The sequence below is a fragment of the Ciconia boyciana genome, chromosome 16, assembly GCF_034638445.1.
Source record: "Ciconia boyciana chromosome 16, ASM3463844v1, whole genome shotgun sequence".
NCBI lineage: Eukaryota > Metazoa > Chordata > Aves > Ciconiiformes > Ciconiidae > Ciconia > Ciconia boyciana.
The window spans coordinates 15,097,531-15,112,739 of NC_132949.1; the positions used below are offsets into that span (position 1 = coordinate 15,097,531).

At 64.6% G+C, this 15,209-nt stretch overlaps 2 protein-coding genes across 4 annotated transcripts; one reads left to right on the top strand and one right to left on the bottom strand.

The window, feature by feature from the left end:
• Window positions 1-164: 164 nt before the first annotated feature.
• Window positions 165-1,203, top strand: RNASEH2C (ribonuclease H2 subunit C). Its single transcript, XM_072880718.1, has 4 exons — window positions 165-342; window positions 593-714; window positions 846-965; window positions 1,050-1,203. Exons 1-4 carry the CDS (start codon window positions 201-203, stop codon window positions 1,101-1,103), a joined length of 438 nt encoding a protein of 145 aa, XP_072736819.1. The 5' UTR covers window positions 165-200; the 3' UTR covers window positions 1,104-1,203.
• On the bottom strand, window positions 1,204-15,162 carry KAT5 (lysine acetyltransferase 5). 3 transcript variants are annotated; one of them, XM_072880700.1, is made up of 14 exons: window positions 15,102-15,162; window positions 14,920-14,986; window positions 14,242-14,310; window positions 12,479-12,615; window positions 10,753-10,953; window positions 9,168-9,248; window positions 7,468-7,542; window positions 6,127-6,210; window positions 5,138-5,227; window positions 4,914-5,054; window positions 4,046-4,139; window positions 2,608-2,767; window positions 1,725-1,806; window positions 1,204-1,433 (listed from the first exon to the last, which is right to left on the bottom strand). In XM_072880700.1, the coding sequence occupies exons 1-14, from the start codon at window positions 15,111-15,113 to the stop codon at window positions 1,299-1,301; spliced, it is 1,428 nt and encodes a 475-aa protein (XP_072736801.1). In that variant the 5' UTR covers window positions 15,114-15,162; the 3' UTR covers window positions 1,204-1,298. The 3 variants fall into 3 exon arrangements, with proteins under 3 accessions (XP_072736801.1, XP_072736800.1, XP_072736802.1); XM_072880699.1 differs by having other exon boundaries at window positions 6,127-6,375; XM_072880701.1 differs by lacking the exon at window positions 10,753-10,953 and having other exon boundaries at window positions 6,127-6,375.
• Window positions 15,163-15,209: the final 47 nt, after the last annotated feature.

Consider the following 15,209-nt stretch of genomic DNA (forward strand, 5'->3'; position numbering starts at 1 on the left):
GGATCCATAGGGCTGGGAGGGGTCTGTGGGGCGGGGGGAACGGATGTCCTATGGGGGGGGGGGGGGGGGTGTTCATGGGGCTGGGGATACGGGAGGGGAGTCCCCGCCCAGGACTACAACTCCCATGGTGCCCCGCGCCGCCGCCATGTTAACTTCCGGCGCTATCATGTTCGTCACCTCCGCTTCCGGTGGCGCCCGCCATGGCGGCGGGGGTGCGGCTGCGGGCGGCTCCCGGCGCGGTGCAGCCCCGGCTGCCGGCCCAGCTCCTGCCCTGCCGGGTGGAACGCGACGGACCCGCGCCCGTGGCCGCCTTCCTGCGGGCCCAGCCCGGCCCCGGCGGCGGTGAGGGCCCAGGGGAGGGCCGGGGGGAGGCTCCGGGGCGGGGGCCGCTGTGGGGCGGGGATGGGAGAGCGGGGACCCGCGGGTCACTGTGGGGCTGAGGGGGTGTCTGGGGAGTGGGGTGGGCTTGGGGGCCGTGGGAGCCGCTGTGGGGCTGGGGAGGGAGTCTGAGGGAGCCGTTTGGGGGGGCACAGGGCCACTGTGGGGCAGGTTTGGGGGTGCTGACCCCCTCCACTCCCCCCCCCCCCCACAGAGCTGTGGGCCTCGTTCCGGGGACGGCGCATGGGGGGCCGGGAGCTGCCGCTGCCCCACGGCTACCGGGGGGTGCTGCTGCGGGAGGAGGAGCCCCCCCCCGGCAACGAGGGAGACCCCCAGGTGAGGCTGCCCCACACATGGGGGGCGCATGTCCCCCGCTGTGGGGTAGAGCCCCCCCAAGTTGCCCCCTAAATCCCTTTCTATGGGGCAGGTTGTGCTCTCTTGCCCCCCACTGACCTTTGACCTCCTAGGACCGGTGGGTGACAGTGACAGGGACCTTTGAGGTCATCACGGACTGGGGGGCCGACACCGTCCCCTCCCCTGCCCGGGGCCTGGCCCTGGCGCTGCAGTGGGGGCCCCTCGCCAGCGCGGTGAGTCCCGGGTGCCGGGGTCCCCACTTGGGGGGCAGGGTGGGGGGTCCCGGGGGTCCCCCCTCACCCCCTCCCTCCCCCCAGGTCCATGCCCCCGTCCGTGAGACCGACGACAGCGACGAGGAGGCGGAGCCCTGACAGACCCTGCCCACACGTGAAGCCCCTCCCCTGTGGGGGTGGAGCCTGTATAAGCCCCACCCCCACCTTCCGCCTTCAATAAAGGAGCCAGAGTCAAGGACCCGGTGATGATGTTTAATTAGCGGCTGTGGGGTAATGAGGGGGGGGTGTGGCCGGTGGGTGTGGCCTGAGTGGGTGTGGCAGCTGGGCGTGGCCTCACCACTTGCCCCGCTTGCTCCAGTCCTTGGGGGTGAAGTGGAGGCACTTGGCATCGATGCGCAGCACCCGCTTCAGCATCGCCCGCTCGTGTCCCTCCACGATGTCCTCCGACAGCGTCAGGATGTACTGCCCCTGCGGGGCGTCACCCAGGCGTTGGGGGGGGGTCACCCAGGCGTTGGGGGGGGGTCACCCAGGCGCTGGGGGGGGACCCACGCATCCAGGAGGGATGCGGGCATCTGGGCAGCCCCCCACTACAATGCCCCGAAGTGTTGTGATGCTCCGAAGGGGACTTGGGGGTCCCCTCCCCAAGGCTTTTGGGGGACCCAGGTGTGCTGGTGCCCCACCCCCCCACAACTCAGGGGACCCCGGCGCGCCCACGCCCCCCTCCCCCAACCTGGGGGGGACGCCGGTGTCCAGGCGCACCTTGTAGTAGTTGATGAGGTTGAGGTACTGGAGGGTGGAGATGACGTCCTCCTTCTTGATGCTGGTGATCTCGCTGATCTCGCTGGGGGGGGTTTTGGGGGTGGGGGGTGGCACCCCAGACCCCCTGACCCCCCATCCTCCTCTGGGCTCCCCCAAACCCCCCCAAACTCAAGGACCCCTCTTGCCCTGTCCCAGGGAAGCCCTGAGGGCTAGGGAAGGGGGTGGGGTCTTGGGAGAAGGGGTAGGTGGGGCTTAGGGGTGGGTGGGGCCTGAGGGTGTGGTCCTGCCCCTGGTGCCAGAGGAGTAATGGGTGGGGTGGGGCTTTGTCCATGGGGGGTGTGGCCTAGTGGAGGGGGGCAGGGCCCAGCCAGCAGGGACAGAAAGGGGACAGAGCCTGAAGAGATGGGGTGGAGCCTAAAGCGGAGTGGCACCTAGAGGTGTGTCCTGGAGTGGGTGGGTCTTCAGGCAGGGTGGGTGTGGCCAGGAGGGGTGCCCTGTTCCCTGGGTGCACCCCTAGAGAAAAGGAGGTGGAGCCTAAAGGGATGGGGGTGTGGTCTAGCACATGAGGGTGTGTCCTGGCTGGGAGGGGCTTTGGGTGGGGTGGGCGGGGCTCAGAAGAGTACCCTGTTCCTGGGGTGCCCTGGGACAAACAAGGGGGTGGAGCCTAAAGAGTTGGGGTGGAGCCTAAAAGGGAGGGGGTGTGGTCTAGAGCAGGGTGTGACCTTGAGTGGGCAGGACTTTGGGCAAGGTGGGCGGGGCCAGGAGGAGCAGCCATTTCCCCAGGTGCCTGGGATCACTTGGGGAAAGCAGGGGGTGGAAGCCTCGGGGAGGGGGGTGGAGCCTTGAGGAGGGGCGGAGCATCTAGGAGGGGGGTGGGGCTTACTTGATGGTGATCTGGGGGCGCTCCCCCCCCTCGGCCTTCAGCCCCATGAGGATCTCCAGGATGGTCTGGGACCAGTAGCTGCGGTAGGAGAGGAGCCCCAGGTCTGATAGCGGCTTCTCAGGGGTCCCCGTCTTCCCCTCCACCTTGGAGAGCTCGTAGCCTGGGGGGGGGGGCAAAGTGGGGGGAGGTGTCACACCAGGGTGGGGCCAGGTGGGGCCCTCCCACCCCGCCCCACCCCACTGGGGGCTTTGGGGTTGCCCCCCCCCCATCCCCAAGAGGGTTTGCAAGGTCCTTTTGGGGTCTCCTAGAGGGCTTTGCCCCCCCCACCCGGGAGGGATTTGGGGGTGCCCCAGGTGGGCTTTGGCACTCTGAGAACGTTTTTGGGGTCCCCCCTGACAGGGTTTGCCCCACGCAGTTTTTGGGGTTCTCTGTTGTATTATTAGGTGCTTGCAGGGGGAGACTCTGAGAGTTTTTGGGTCTCTCTTGGCAGCGTTTGCCCCACGGAGGGTTTCTGGGGTCCCCTGGTGTATTTTGGGGTGCCCCAAGCAGGGTTTGGCCTCCTGGGAGGGCTTCTGGGGTCCCCCCAGGCAGGTTTGCTCCATGGAGGTTTTTTTGGGGTTCCCTGGTGTATTTTGGAGAACACTGGGGGGGGAGGTTGGCCCCCAGGATGGTTTTTGGGGTCTCCCCCCCAGGCTTAGCCCCACAGAAGGTTTTTGGGCTCCACCCCATGGCAGGCTTTGCCCCACAGAGGGTTTTTGGGGTCCCCTGGTGTATTTTGGGGTGCCCTAGGTAGGGTTTGCCCCCTGGGAGAGTTTTTGGGGTTCCCCTACAGCAGGGTTTGCCCCACAGAGGGTGTTTGGGGTTGCCCCCCCACCCCCAGGAGGGTCTGCAGGGGCCCTTTGAGGGGATTTTGGGGTCCCCCAGAGGGTTTTGACTCCCCCCCCCAGTGGGGGATCCTGGTGTATTTTTTGATTCCCTGGGGGGGGGGGTGGCCTCCTGGGAGAGTTTTTGGGGTCCCCCCCATTGCGGGGTTTGCCCCATGGAGGGTTTCTGGGGTCCCCAGTGTATTTTGGGGTGCCCCAGGGGGGTGTTGAGCCTCTGGGAGGGTTTTCAGAGCTTTTTTGGGGGATTTTGGGGTCCCTCAAAGCATTTTTGGGGTCTCTGGGAGGGTGCTGGTCCTTGCAGAGGGCTTTCAGAACCTGTCAAGGGGATTTTGGGGTCCCCCCAAGCATTTTTGGGGTCCCCAGGGGGGGTTATTTCCCTGCCCCGGCGAGTTTTAAGAGTTTATCAGAGCAGTTTTGAAGTGTCTCAAGGGATGTTTGGGGGGTTTGCCTTGGGGAGGGTTTGGGGGGTCTCTGGGGATTTGGGGGTTCCTGGGGTTTTAGGGGTGTCCCCAGGGATTTGGGGTCCGGGGGGGGAATTTGGGGGGGTCGCTCACTGAACTCGATGAGCAGCTTGCCGTAGCCCCGGCGCTGGTAGGGTGGCAGGGTGAGGATACAGGCCACGTTGTAATCCTCTGTCGATTCCTTCTCCTGTGAAACCCCCCCCCCGCCAACATCAGCCGGCACCCCAAAACCCCTCTGGACCCCCAAAAGCCCTGGGACCCCCTCCAACCCCCTCCGGGGGACTCCCCAAACCCCCCTGGGGACTCCCCACACCCCCTGGGACCCCTGTCCAAAACCCCTGGAATGCCCCTAAACCCCCAGGACCCCAAAACCCCTGGGAGCCCCCATCCCCGCAGGGACCCCCACCAACCTCCCCTGGGACTTCCTAAAACCCCCAGGACCCCCAAATCCCTGGGGACCCCCCCAAACCCTCCAACCCCTGGGAGCCCTGTAAAATCCCCCAGGCCTCCCCAAACCCCTAGGACCGCCCCAAAGCTCCTTGGGACCCCCAAAACCCCCAGGGACCCCCAAAGGCCCCCTATCAACCACTCCCCCCCCCCCAAGATCCCACCCGGGGGTCTCCCAAAAGCCTGCTGAGGACCGTAAAACCCTGGGGGCTTCCCAGCTTCCCCCACCCCAAAACCCCAAACACAGCTCTGTCCCCTGGGACCCCCAAGACCCCTAAACCCCCTCAGCCCTGCCTCAGACCCTTCCCCACTCCTCAGCCCCCCTCCCATCCCCCAGGGACACCCCCAGGACCCTTCCCCAGCCCCCCAAGACCCTTTCTCAGCCCCAAAGGACCCTCTTCTACCCCTTCATCCCCCAGGGCTCCCCCAGATCCCCTCCAGCTCCCCCTAACCCTCTCAAAATCCCCTTTGACCCCCCCAGGACCCCCCCAGAAGCCTCCCAGGACCCCCCCACCTTGGAGAAGTAGCCGACAATGTGGAAGCCCTTGCAGTCATACTCGGTCATGACGTAGAAGAGAAAAGGGTCGGTGTCGTAATATAACGTCTTGTGGTCCAAAAAACACTTGGCCAACAGGCAAAGGTTCTGCGAATAACTCTGGAGGGGGTGTCCCGGGGGGGGGGTCAGAAGGGACCCCAGTATTTGGGGGTGCCCCTCTGGACCCCCCCATCCTGCTTTACCTTGTTTTTGCGGCCGTCGATCTCAAAGAAGGAGATGGTGCCTTTGCGGTAGATCTCATTGCCCGGCGGATGTCGCAGGTCGCATTTGGTCTGGGGAAGGGAAAAAAAAGGGGTGGGGGAGTAAAAAGGGGGTGGGGGGTGAATTGGACCCTGAGGAGGAGATTTGGGGGGTTTGGGGGGTAGCATCCCCTGAGAGAGGTAAATAGTAGGGTGGGGGGAGTTGTGCACCCAGGGAGGGTAGATGTGTGCTCCTGGGGGCATTGATGCCCCAGGGGGTTAGATCTGCCTGGGGGGTCGGTGTTACCCCGGGGGTCAGTGTTACCCTGGGGGTCCCCATGCCACCCCAGGGAGGTGAGCTCTGCCCCGGGGGTTCCCTAATCCACCCTGGGGGAGGGGCTCAGATCTGCCCTAGGGGGGTTGGTGTTACCCCAGAGGGAGCCAGATCTGCCCTGGGGGGGTCCCCGTGTTATCCCAGGGGGGTCAGATCAACGATGGGGGCCCCCGTGCTGCTTTGGGGTACCCTGGGGTCCCTGAGCTGCCCCGGGAGGGCGTATCCACCCTGAGGGGTCCCCAGTCCACCCGGCGGGGGGGTCAGTGTTACCCTGGGGGCTCCCAATCCACCCCAAGGAGGGCAGATGGGTCCCCAATCCACCCAGGGGGGTCCCCAATTGCCCTGGGGGGTGGTGTTACCCCAGGGGGCTCAGATCCAGCCGGGGGGCTTCAGTGTTACCCTAGGGGTCCCCATGCCAATTTGGGGAGGCGAGATCCACCCGGGGGTCCCCAATCCACCCTGGGTGGGGGGGGGGGGTTCAGATCTGCCCTGGGGGGTTCGGTGTTACCCCAGGGGGGTTCGGTGTTACTCCTGGGGGCACCCAGACCACCCCAGGGAAGCTGGATCCACCCCAAGGAGGGCAGATCCGCTCGGAGGGGATCCCCAATCCCCCGGGGAGGGGGTGGGGTGTCCCCAGTTGTTGAGGGGGGGTCCCTACCAGGTGACGCTGGAGGCAGCGGAGGCTGTGGCCGTACTTGAGGCAGAACTCGCAGAGGTAGAGGACGGGCAGCGCCGTCAGCTCCTGGGGGTAGGGGGAGAAGTACCAGGGTTTGAGGCGATGCCGCCCCAGCTCGATGCACTCGATGTTCTTCATCCGGGTGACGATGTCGTCGTGGCTGCGATCCGAAACCAGGCTGCCCGTCATCCGCGGCGCCGAGGGGGCTCCGTCCGACGAGTCCTGAGAGTCCTGGGGGCGTGGGGGGGGTTCCTTTGGTGTTACCCCCATCCATGAGACACCCCCCCGACCACCCCATCCTGCTTGATGGCTGATTCTGCCCTCCCCTGCCTCAGTTTCCCCATTTTAAGGTTGGTTTCCCTCTGTTATCTTGCTCCCTTTCCCTTCTCTTGCCTCAGTTTCCCCAGTTCAAGATTGGTTTCCTTCCCTTTTCTTCCCATTTCCCCTCTCTTGCCTCAGTTTCCCTCGATCAGTCTCCTTCCCCCCTCCTGAGCCTCAGTTTCCTCATTTCCAGGCTGTTTCTCCCCTCCCCTGCCTCAGTTTCCCCAGTTTAAGGTTGGGTTTTCTCCCTTTTTTTGTCCCATTTTCCCTCTTCTGCCTCAGTTTCCGCATTTCAAGGCTGTTTTCCCCCTTTTTTGCCCCAGTTCCCCTCCCTGCCTCGATTTCCCCAATTTAAGGTTGGTTTCCTTCTTGTTTTGCCTTGTTTCCTTTTCCCTGCCTCAGTTTCCCCAGTTTAGGGTTGTTGCCCCCTCTGCTGCCTCAGTTTCCCTCAACCAGGGGTCGCTTCTCCTTGCCTCAGTTTCTCCACTTTAGGGTTAATTTCCCTCCCTTTTTTGGCTCCATTTCCCTTCCCCTGCCCCAGTTTTCCCATTTTAAGGCTGTTTTCTCCCTTTCTCCTGCCTCAGTTTCCCCATTTAAAGGCTGTTTTCACATTTTTTGGTCACATTTCCCCTTCCCTGCCTCAGTTTCCCCCTTTCAGGGCTGTTTTCTCCCCTTCTGCTGCCTCAGTTTCCCTCGATCAGAGGCTCCTTCTCCCCTCCTGTGCCTCCGTTTCCCTATTTCAAGGCTCCTTTCCCCTTTCTGCCCCCATTTCCCCTCCTGTGCCTCAGTTTCCCTCAATCAGGGGCCGCTTCTCCCCTCCCTGCCTCAGTTTCCCCATCTCAAGGCTGTTTCTCCCCTCCTTGCCTCCCACCTCTGCCCCCAGCCCCATCAGTGCTGGCCAGCCCCATCCCCCCAGTGTCCCCCTGGCCCCCTGTGTCCCCATGTCCCCTGTGTCCCACCCACGTCCCCCGTATCCCCCCGCCCCGCCCCGTGTCCCCCCACCTCGTCAGTGCCCAGACAGGCCGATTTCCTCTTGCGTCCCGGCTGGGCGGCCACTGCCCGGCGAGCGGAGCCGTTCTGCAACGGAGGGGGGTCAGCAAACCCCCCCAGGACCTGGGGACCTCCCCCCCCCCCCCGGAGCTGGGGGTCCCCCCCCGGGGCTGGGGACCCCCATAATGGTCATAGGACCCCCCAGAGGGAGTAGAGAACCCACCTAGGGCATAGGAACCCCCCCAGGGTTTGGGGAACCCTCCAGAGGACTGGAGACCCTCCACCAGGGCTTGGGGCCCCCATAAGGGACTGGAGACCCCCCCCAGAGTCAGGGGACCCCCACAAGGGACAAGGGACACCCCCCAGAAGCCTGCAGACCTCCCCCAAAGGATTAGAGACACACCCCCTCAGGGCTTGGGGACCCCCCAAGGGACTGGAGACCCCCCAGGGCCCCAGGGTTTGGGGAGCCCCCCCAAGGGACTGGAGACCCCCCAAGGAACCAGAGATCCCCCAAGGGACTGGAGACCCCCAGGGCCCCAGGGTTTGGGGACCGCCCCCAAGGGACTGGAGACCCCCAGGGCCCCAGGGTTTGGGGACCGCCCCCAAGGGACTGGAGACCCCCAGGGCCCCAGGGTTTGGGGACCCCCCAAGGGACTGGAGACCCCCAGGGTTTGGGGACCCCCAACAGACTGGAGACCCCCCAAGGAACCAGAGATCCCCCAAGGGACTAGAGACCCCCCAGGGCTTGGGGACCCCCCAACAGACTGGAGACCCCCAAGGAATCAAGGACCTCCCCTCCTTTCCCCCCACCGTCTGGGGACCCCCCCCCAAGAGACCAGGGACACCCCAGGGAGTGTGGGGGGGTACTGGGAGGGTTACTGGGAACAGTGGGGAAGGGCTCCTAAGTGGCACTTGCGTTACTAAGTGATTACTAGTCGGTTACTGGTGTTACTGGGCGGTTACTGGTTAGTTACTGGTGTTACTGGTCAGCTACTTGTGGGTTACTGGTTAGTTATTGGTGCTACTGGCTGCTTACTGGCTTTAGTAAGAGACTACTGGTGTTACTGGGAAGTGACTGGTGTTACTGGGAAGCTACTGCATAGCAATTGCTCTTGCTGAGTAGTTACTGGTGATACTGGTTAGTTACTGGTGTTACTGGAAGCTTATTGACTTTACCAAGAGAATACTCCTGTTACCGGGAAGTACTGGAAAGTTACTGGTGTTACTGGGAAGTCACCAGCTGCTACTGGTTTGAATGACAAGATACCACACAGCTATTGCTCTTGCTGGTTAGTTACTGGTGTTACTGGTCAGTTACTAGTGTTACTGGACAATCATTGGTTTTACTAAGACAATACTGGTGTTACTGGGAAGTACTGGGAAATGACTGGGGTTATTAGAAGTTTCCCAGTTGCTACTGGTGTGAAGAAGAAGTTACTACACAGCTATTGCTCTTGCTGGTAAGTTGCTGGTGTTACTGGGCAGATACTGGTGTTACTGGGCAATTACTGCTTTTATTAAGGGTATACTGGTATTACTGGGAAGTACCGGTGTTGCTGGGAAGTTGCTACCTGATACTGGTGGAAACACAAAGTTTCTGAACAACTACTGCTGCTACTGGGCAGTTACTGGTTTTACTGGGGAGGGGGTTGCTGGCATTACTGGCTGCTTACTGCTGTTACTGGGCGGTTACTGGGAAGCACTGGTCTCACCTGGGGGAAGACGGAGGCCTGCGAGGTCTCGGTGGCGGCGGGGACGGGGGTGGCGGGTGACACGACCTCCACCTTACGCTTCTGCGGGGACATCCGTCAGTCCCTCCCAGTCCCTCCCAGTTCTTCCCAGTCCCTCCCAGTAAGGCCCAGCCCTGCTGCTGTGGGGCAGCTGGGAGCAGTAAGAGAGTCTGTTGTCCCTCCCCAGTGCTCCCAGTACTGCCCCAGTAGCCCCTAGCAGTCCCCAGTGCCCCCCTCCAGTGCTCCCAGTATCACCCCAGCAGCCACCCAGTGCTCCCACTGTTGCCCCAATAGCCCCTAGCAGTCCCCAGTATCACCCCAGTCCTCCCAGTATCACCCCAGCAGCCCCCCAGTGCTCCCAGTATTGCCCCCGTGGCCCCTCCAATACTCCCAGCATTGCCCCAGTAGCCCCTAGCAGTCTCCAATACACCCCCAGTTCTCCCAGTGTTGCCCCAGTAGCCCCTAGCAAGCCCCAGTATCACCCCTGCAGCCCCCCAGTGCTCCCAGTATGGCCCCAGCACAGCCCTGCCCTGGGAGGGGAAGGCTCAGGGGACACCCCACCACAGGGATGGGGACACCCGGCCGTGGGAGGGGGGCTGTGGGGACAGTGATGGGGACATTGGGGTGCTGGAGGGGACACAGTGGGGCTAGGGACACTCGGCTGGGGGGGACCACGGGGACAGAGACCTGGGGGGGATGGGGACCCACTGGGGACAGGGACGGTGAAGGGCACCTGTTGGGGACAGAACCAGGGACCCACTGGGGACAGGGACGGTGAAGGGCACCTGTTGGGGACAGGGACCCATAGGGACAGACCCAGAGACCCACTGGACACAGAGACAGTGATGGGGACCCATTAGGGACAGGGACCTGTTGGGGACAGAACCAGGGACTCACGGAGGACAGGGACAGTGATGGGGATCTGTTGGGGACAGGGACAGTCATGGGGACCCACTGGGGACAGGAACAGGGACTTGTTGGGGACATGGACCTGTTGGGCACAAAACCAGGGACCCACTGGGGACAGACACCTGCTGGGGACAGTGGTGGGGACCTACTGGGGACAGAAACCCACTGGCAACAGACCCAGACACCCACTGGGGACAGAGACAGTGACAGGGACCAGTTGGGGACAGGGATGGGGACCCACTGGGGACAGGGACCCACTGGGGACAAAACCAGGCACCCACTGGGGGCAGGGACGGTGACGGGGACCTGTTGGGGACTGAGACAGGGACAGGGACCCACTGGGGACAAGAACCCATTGGGGACAAAATCAGGGACCCGTTGGCAACAAGTACAGTGGCAAGGACCCATCGGGGACAAAATCAGGCACCCACTGGGGACAGGGATGCTGGCAGGGACCCGCTGGGGACAGGGACCTGTTGTGGACAAAACCAGACACCCCCTGGGGACAAGGACAGTGATGGGGACCCGTTGGGGACAGCGATGGTGACAAAGACCTTCCAGAACCCGGGGATGCCATGGGGACACCGGGGGCCACCACAGGACCTGTCAGGGCACCCACTAAGGACATTTGGGGACATTTGGGGACCCTGGGGGTTACCGTGGGGCGCTGGCCGCCGGGCGGGGGGGCCGGGGGGGGCTCGGCCTCGCTCTCCTTGGGCAGGTGAAAGCGAAGGGTGATCTGAACCGGCACCGGCACCATCCCTGTCCCCGACCCCGGTGGCCCCGGTGGCACCGGTGGCCCCGGCAAGCTCTTCCCGCTGGCGGGGGCCGCCGGCAGCGCCAGGTCCAGGCTCTTCCTCTGCGCCGGGAGGAAGAGGAGGCATTTAGGGGGACATGGGGACGTGGGGACACGGGGACAAAGTCACCGCGTGGCTTTGGGGACAAACCAAAGGGTGGTGGCCCCCCCCCGAGCCGGGTCTCCCCACCACCCCGCCCTCACCGCTTGTCCCCAGTGGATCCCCGGTGTCCCCTCCCCAGATGGCAGAGATGTCCCCAAGGTCCCATAGGGGGGTTGGGGATGTCCCCAAGGTCCCATAAGGGTTGGGGATGTCCCCAAGGTCCCATAGAGAGGTTGAGGATGTCCCCAAGGGTTTGGGGTGGCCCCTGGGAGGGGGGGGGTGGGTCTGGGGATGTCCCTTGGGTCTGGGTGTCACCACCACCCCCTCCCAGGGGTGTCCCCAGGGTTGGGGGTGACACGGGAGTGGCCCCTGACTCTGGGTGTCCGCAACAGTTCCCGGTGTCCCCACCGGACCGAGGGATGTCCCCCCACGGGGGCTGCGTGTCCCCCCTCCCCCCGAGGGGTTTTGGGGACGTCCCTCGGCTCCAGATCTGTCCCCAGCGGCTCCGGGTGTCCCTTCCTGGCTCCAGGGCTGTCCGCTGGCCAACGCGTCCCCACGGGGCTGTCCCCTGTCCCTGGTGTGTGTCCCCAGGGCTGTCCCCATGCTGTCTCATCCCTGGTGTGTGACCCCAAGGCTGGCATGTCCCCTCAGCGCTGGCTCTTGTCCCCATGCTGTCCCTAGTGCGTGTTCAGAGGGCTGACCCCTGTCCTCACGCTGTCCCCTGACACCCTGGTGTGTGTCCCCAGGGCTATCCCTTGTTCCTGGTGTGTGTCCCCCAAGGCTGACCCTTGTCCTTACACTGTCCCCTGTCCCCACACTGTCCCTGGTGTCCCCCAGGGCTGTCCCGTCCCCATGCTGTCCCTGGTGTCCCCATGGGGCTGTTCCCTGTCCTCGTGCTGTCCCTTGTCCCTAGTATTTCTCCCCCCACCAGGGCTGTCCCCTGTCCCTGCTGTGTGTCACCAGGTCTGTTGCCTGTCCCCATGCTGTCCCTGGTGTCCCTCCGGGGCTGTCCCCTGTCCCCACACTGTCCCCTGTCCCTGGTGTGTGTCCCCAGGGCTGTCCCCTGTCCCTGGTGTCTCCCCTGTGCTGTCCCCTGTCCCCATGCTATCCCTTGTCTCTGGTATGTGTCCCCAGTAGCATCCCTTGTCCTTATGCTGTCCCTAGTGTCCCCCCAGGGCTGTCCCCTGTCCCTATGCTATCCTGGGCGGCCCCCCAAGTCTGTGCCCTGTCCCTGGTGTCCCCTCAGGGCTGTCCCCTGTCCTCATACACCCCACAGCTGTCCCCTGTCCCCACGCTGTCCCTGATGTCTCTCCAGGTCTGTCCCCTGTCCCTGGCACATCCCCCGGGCCACCCCTTGTCCCCACATGCCCCCCAGCTCTCTCCCCCACCTACAACATCCCTCCCCAGACCCACCCCCTCTCCCTGGGACCTGTCCTCCCACCATGTTCCCAGGCTGTCCCCAGTGTCCCCAGGCTGTCCCCTTACCGGATCACGCTCGGGGGAGCCTGGCCGGGAGCCGGGCAGCCCGTTCTTGGTGGGCGTCTTGGCCTCCTTCCGCGGCACCTGCACCCGCTTCAGGTCCAGCCGGTCGTGGGTCACCCATTCGTCCAGCCGCTTGTTGACTGGGGACACGGGAGGGACACACAGAGTGACGATGGCACCCCCATATCCCCCCCATAGCTCCTCTGCATCCCCTTATAGCCCCTCTGTGTCCCACTGTAGCCCCTCCACATCCCCACCCCACCCTTGGGGACACCAGGGGACACCGGGACACACACACATGGGGTGGTGGTGGGGTGCTGGCACCCCTAGAACCCCCCCATGTCCCCTTCGTGTCCCCTCATAGTCCCCCTGTAGCCCCTCCACATCCCCAGCCCACTCTTGGGGACACCAGAGGACACCGGGGGGGACACATGGGGTGACAGGGGGGTGCTGGCACCCCTAGACTGCCCCCATGTCCCCTCTGTGTCCCCCCATAGTCTCTCCACGTCCCCATCCCACTCTTGGGGACACCAAGGGACACCAGGGGGGAACATGGGGTGACAAGGGGTGCTGGTACCCCTAGAACCCTCCCATGTCCCCTCTGTGTCTCCCCATAGCCTCTCTGTGTTCTCCAATAACGTCTCTGTGTCCCCACCCCACTCCTGGGGACACAGGGAGGACACACATGGGGTGACAAGGCAGGGTGCTGGCACCCCCAGGTCCCCCTAAGACCCCCTAGGTCACCCCATAGCCCCCCCATGTTCTCCGTGTCCCCCTGTAGCACTTCCACATCTTCACCCTGTCCTTGGGGACACCAGGGGACACACACATGAGGTGACAAGGGTTGCTGGCACCACCATGCCACTCCATAGCCCCTCCTTCGTCCCCTCTTTGTCCTCCCATAGCCTCTCTGTGTCCCCCTGTAGACCATTCATGTCCCCACCCCACCCTGGGGACACCGGGGCAGGGGGGTGGGGGCGAACGGGAAACGTGGGGTGACAGGGGGGATGCTGGCACCCCTAGGACCCCCCATGTCCCCTCTGTGTCCCCTCATAACCCCCCTGTGTCCTCCTGTAGCCTCTCTGTGACCCTGCCCTGCTCTTGGGGACACTGGGGGGGAGGGCACTGGCACTCTCAGGCCCCCCCATAACCCCTCCATGTCCCATCTGTGTCCCCCTGTAGCCCCTCCGTGACCCTGTCCCACATGTGAGGACACTGGGGACACACATGGGGTGACGGGGGGGTGCTGGCAGCCCCAGCCTCCCCCATAACATCTCTATAGCCCCCCCATGTCCTCTCTGTGTCCCCCCCATAGCCCCTGTGACCCTACACTAAGGGCAGGACACACAGGGTGACAGGAGGGGTGCTGGCACCTGCAGGCCCCCCCATGTCCCCTCTATAGCTTCTCCATGTCGCCCTGTAGCTTCTCTTAACCTTACCCTGCCCTTGGGGACACTAAGGGGGGGGACACAGGGTGACAAGGGGGGTGCTGGCCCCCTCAGCGCCCCCTATAACACCTCCATAGCCCCCCCTATAGCCCCTCTGTGTCCCCACCCCACCCTTGGGGACACTGGAGGGGAACACACAGTGTGACAGGGGGGTGCTGCCCCCCCCCAGGCTCCCCCATAGCCCCTCTGCATCCCCACATAACCTCTCCGTGTCCCCACCCCACCGTTGGGGAAACCAGGGGACACCATGGGGGTGGTGTCCCCCGTCCCTGTGTCCCCTCTATCCCTGTGTCCCCCCCATCCCTGTCCCCCACTCACAGTCGATGTAGTGGACGTAGAAAAGCTTCCGCCCGCTGATGTCCTTCACGCTCAGGATCTCAGCCAGCGCTGGGACGGGGTGGGGGGTGTCACAACCCCCCTTTTGGGGACATCCCCCCCCCGGGGACCCTTGAAACACCCTGGGGACCCCCGACACCCCCCCAAGCCTCGGATGTGCCCCTGGGATGTGCCCCAAACCCCACCCCTGCCCCAAAACACCCCCAGGGAACCCCCCGATACCCTCCCAAAATACCCCCTTGGGACCCCCATATACCCCCTGCCCGCAAGCCCCACCCCTCCCCTCCAGGCCCCGCCCCTTCCCAAACCCCGCCCCCTATCTCCAGGCCCCGCCCCACCTCTCCAGAGCCACCCTCCTTTCCATTCCCCACCAGGCCCCTCCCTCTCCTCCACCCAGGCCCCGCCCCAGCCCACAGGCCCCGCCCCTCCCTGGCAGACACCACCCCCCCTTCCCATCCGGGCCGCCCTCCACCCTGTAGGCCACGCCCCTTCCTTCGCGCCCCTCCGGCCGAGCTCCGCCCCTGTGTGCAGGCCACGCCTCCCTCTCCCAGGCTCCTTCTTTCTCTCCCCTTCACCCAGGCCCCGCCCCGCCGGCCCCCCCCCCTCCCTCGCCAGGCTCCTCCCCCCTCCAAGCCCTGCCCTTGTCCCCGCCCCGCTCACGCCACTCATCCTCGTTGTCCTGGTTACGGCGCAGGACGGGCAGGCGGCAGCCCTCGGACACCTCCCCCTGCGAAGGCGGGGGAGCGTCAGCGCGGGAGGGGCCGGGGGGGGACCCGGAGGGCCCGGGGGGCCCCCACAACCCCGGAGGGGTCCCCGCTATCCCCTCCCCGCCCCCCACTCACCACCTCCGCCATCCTCCCGGCCTCCGCTTCCGGGCCGCCGGACCCACTTCCGGGATTCGCCCCGCCCCTTCCGGCCCCTCCGCGGGCTCCGCCCCCCTCCAGCGTATG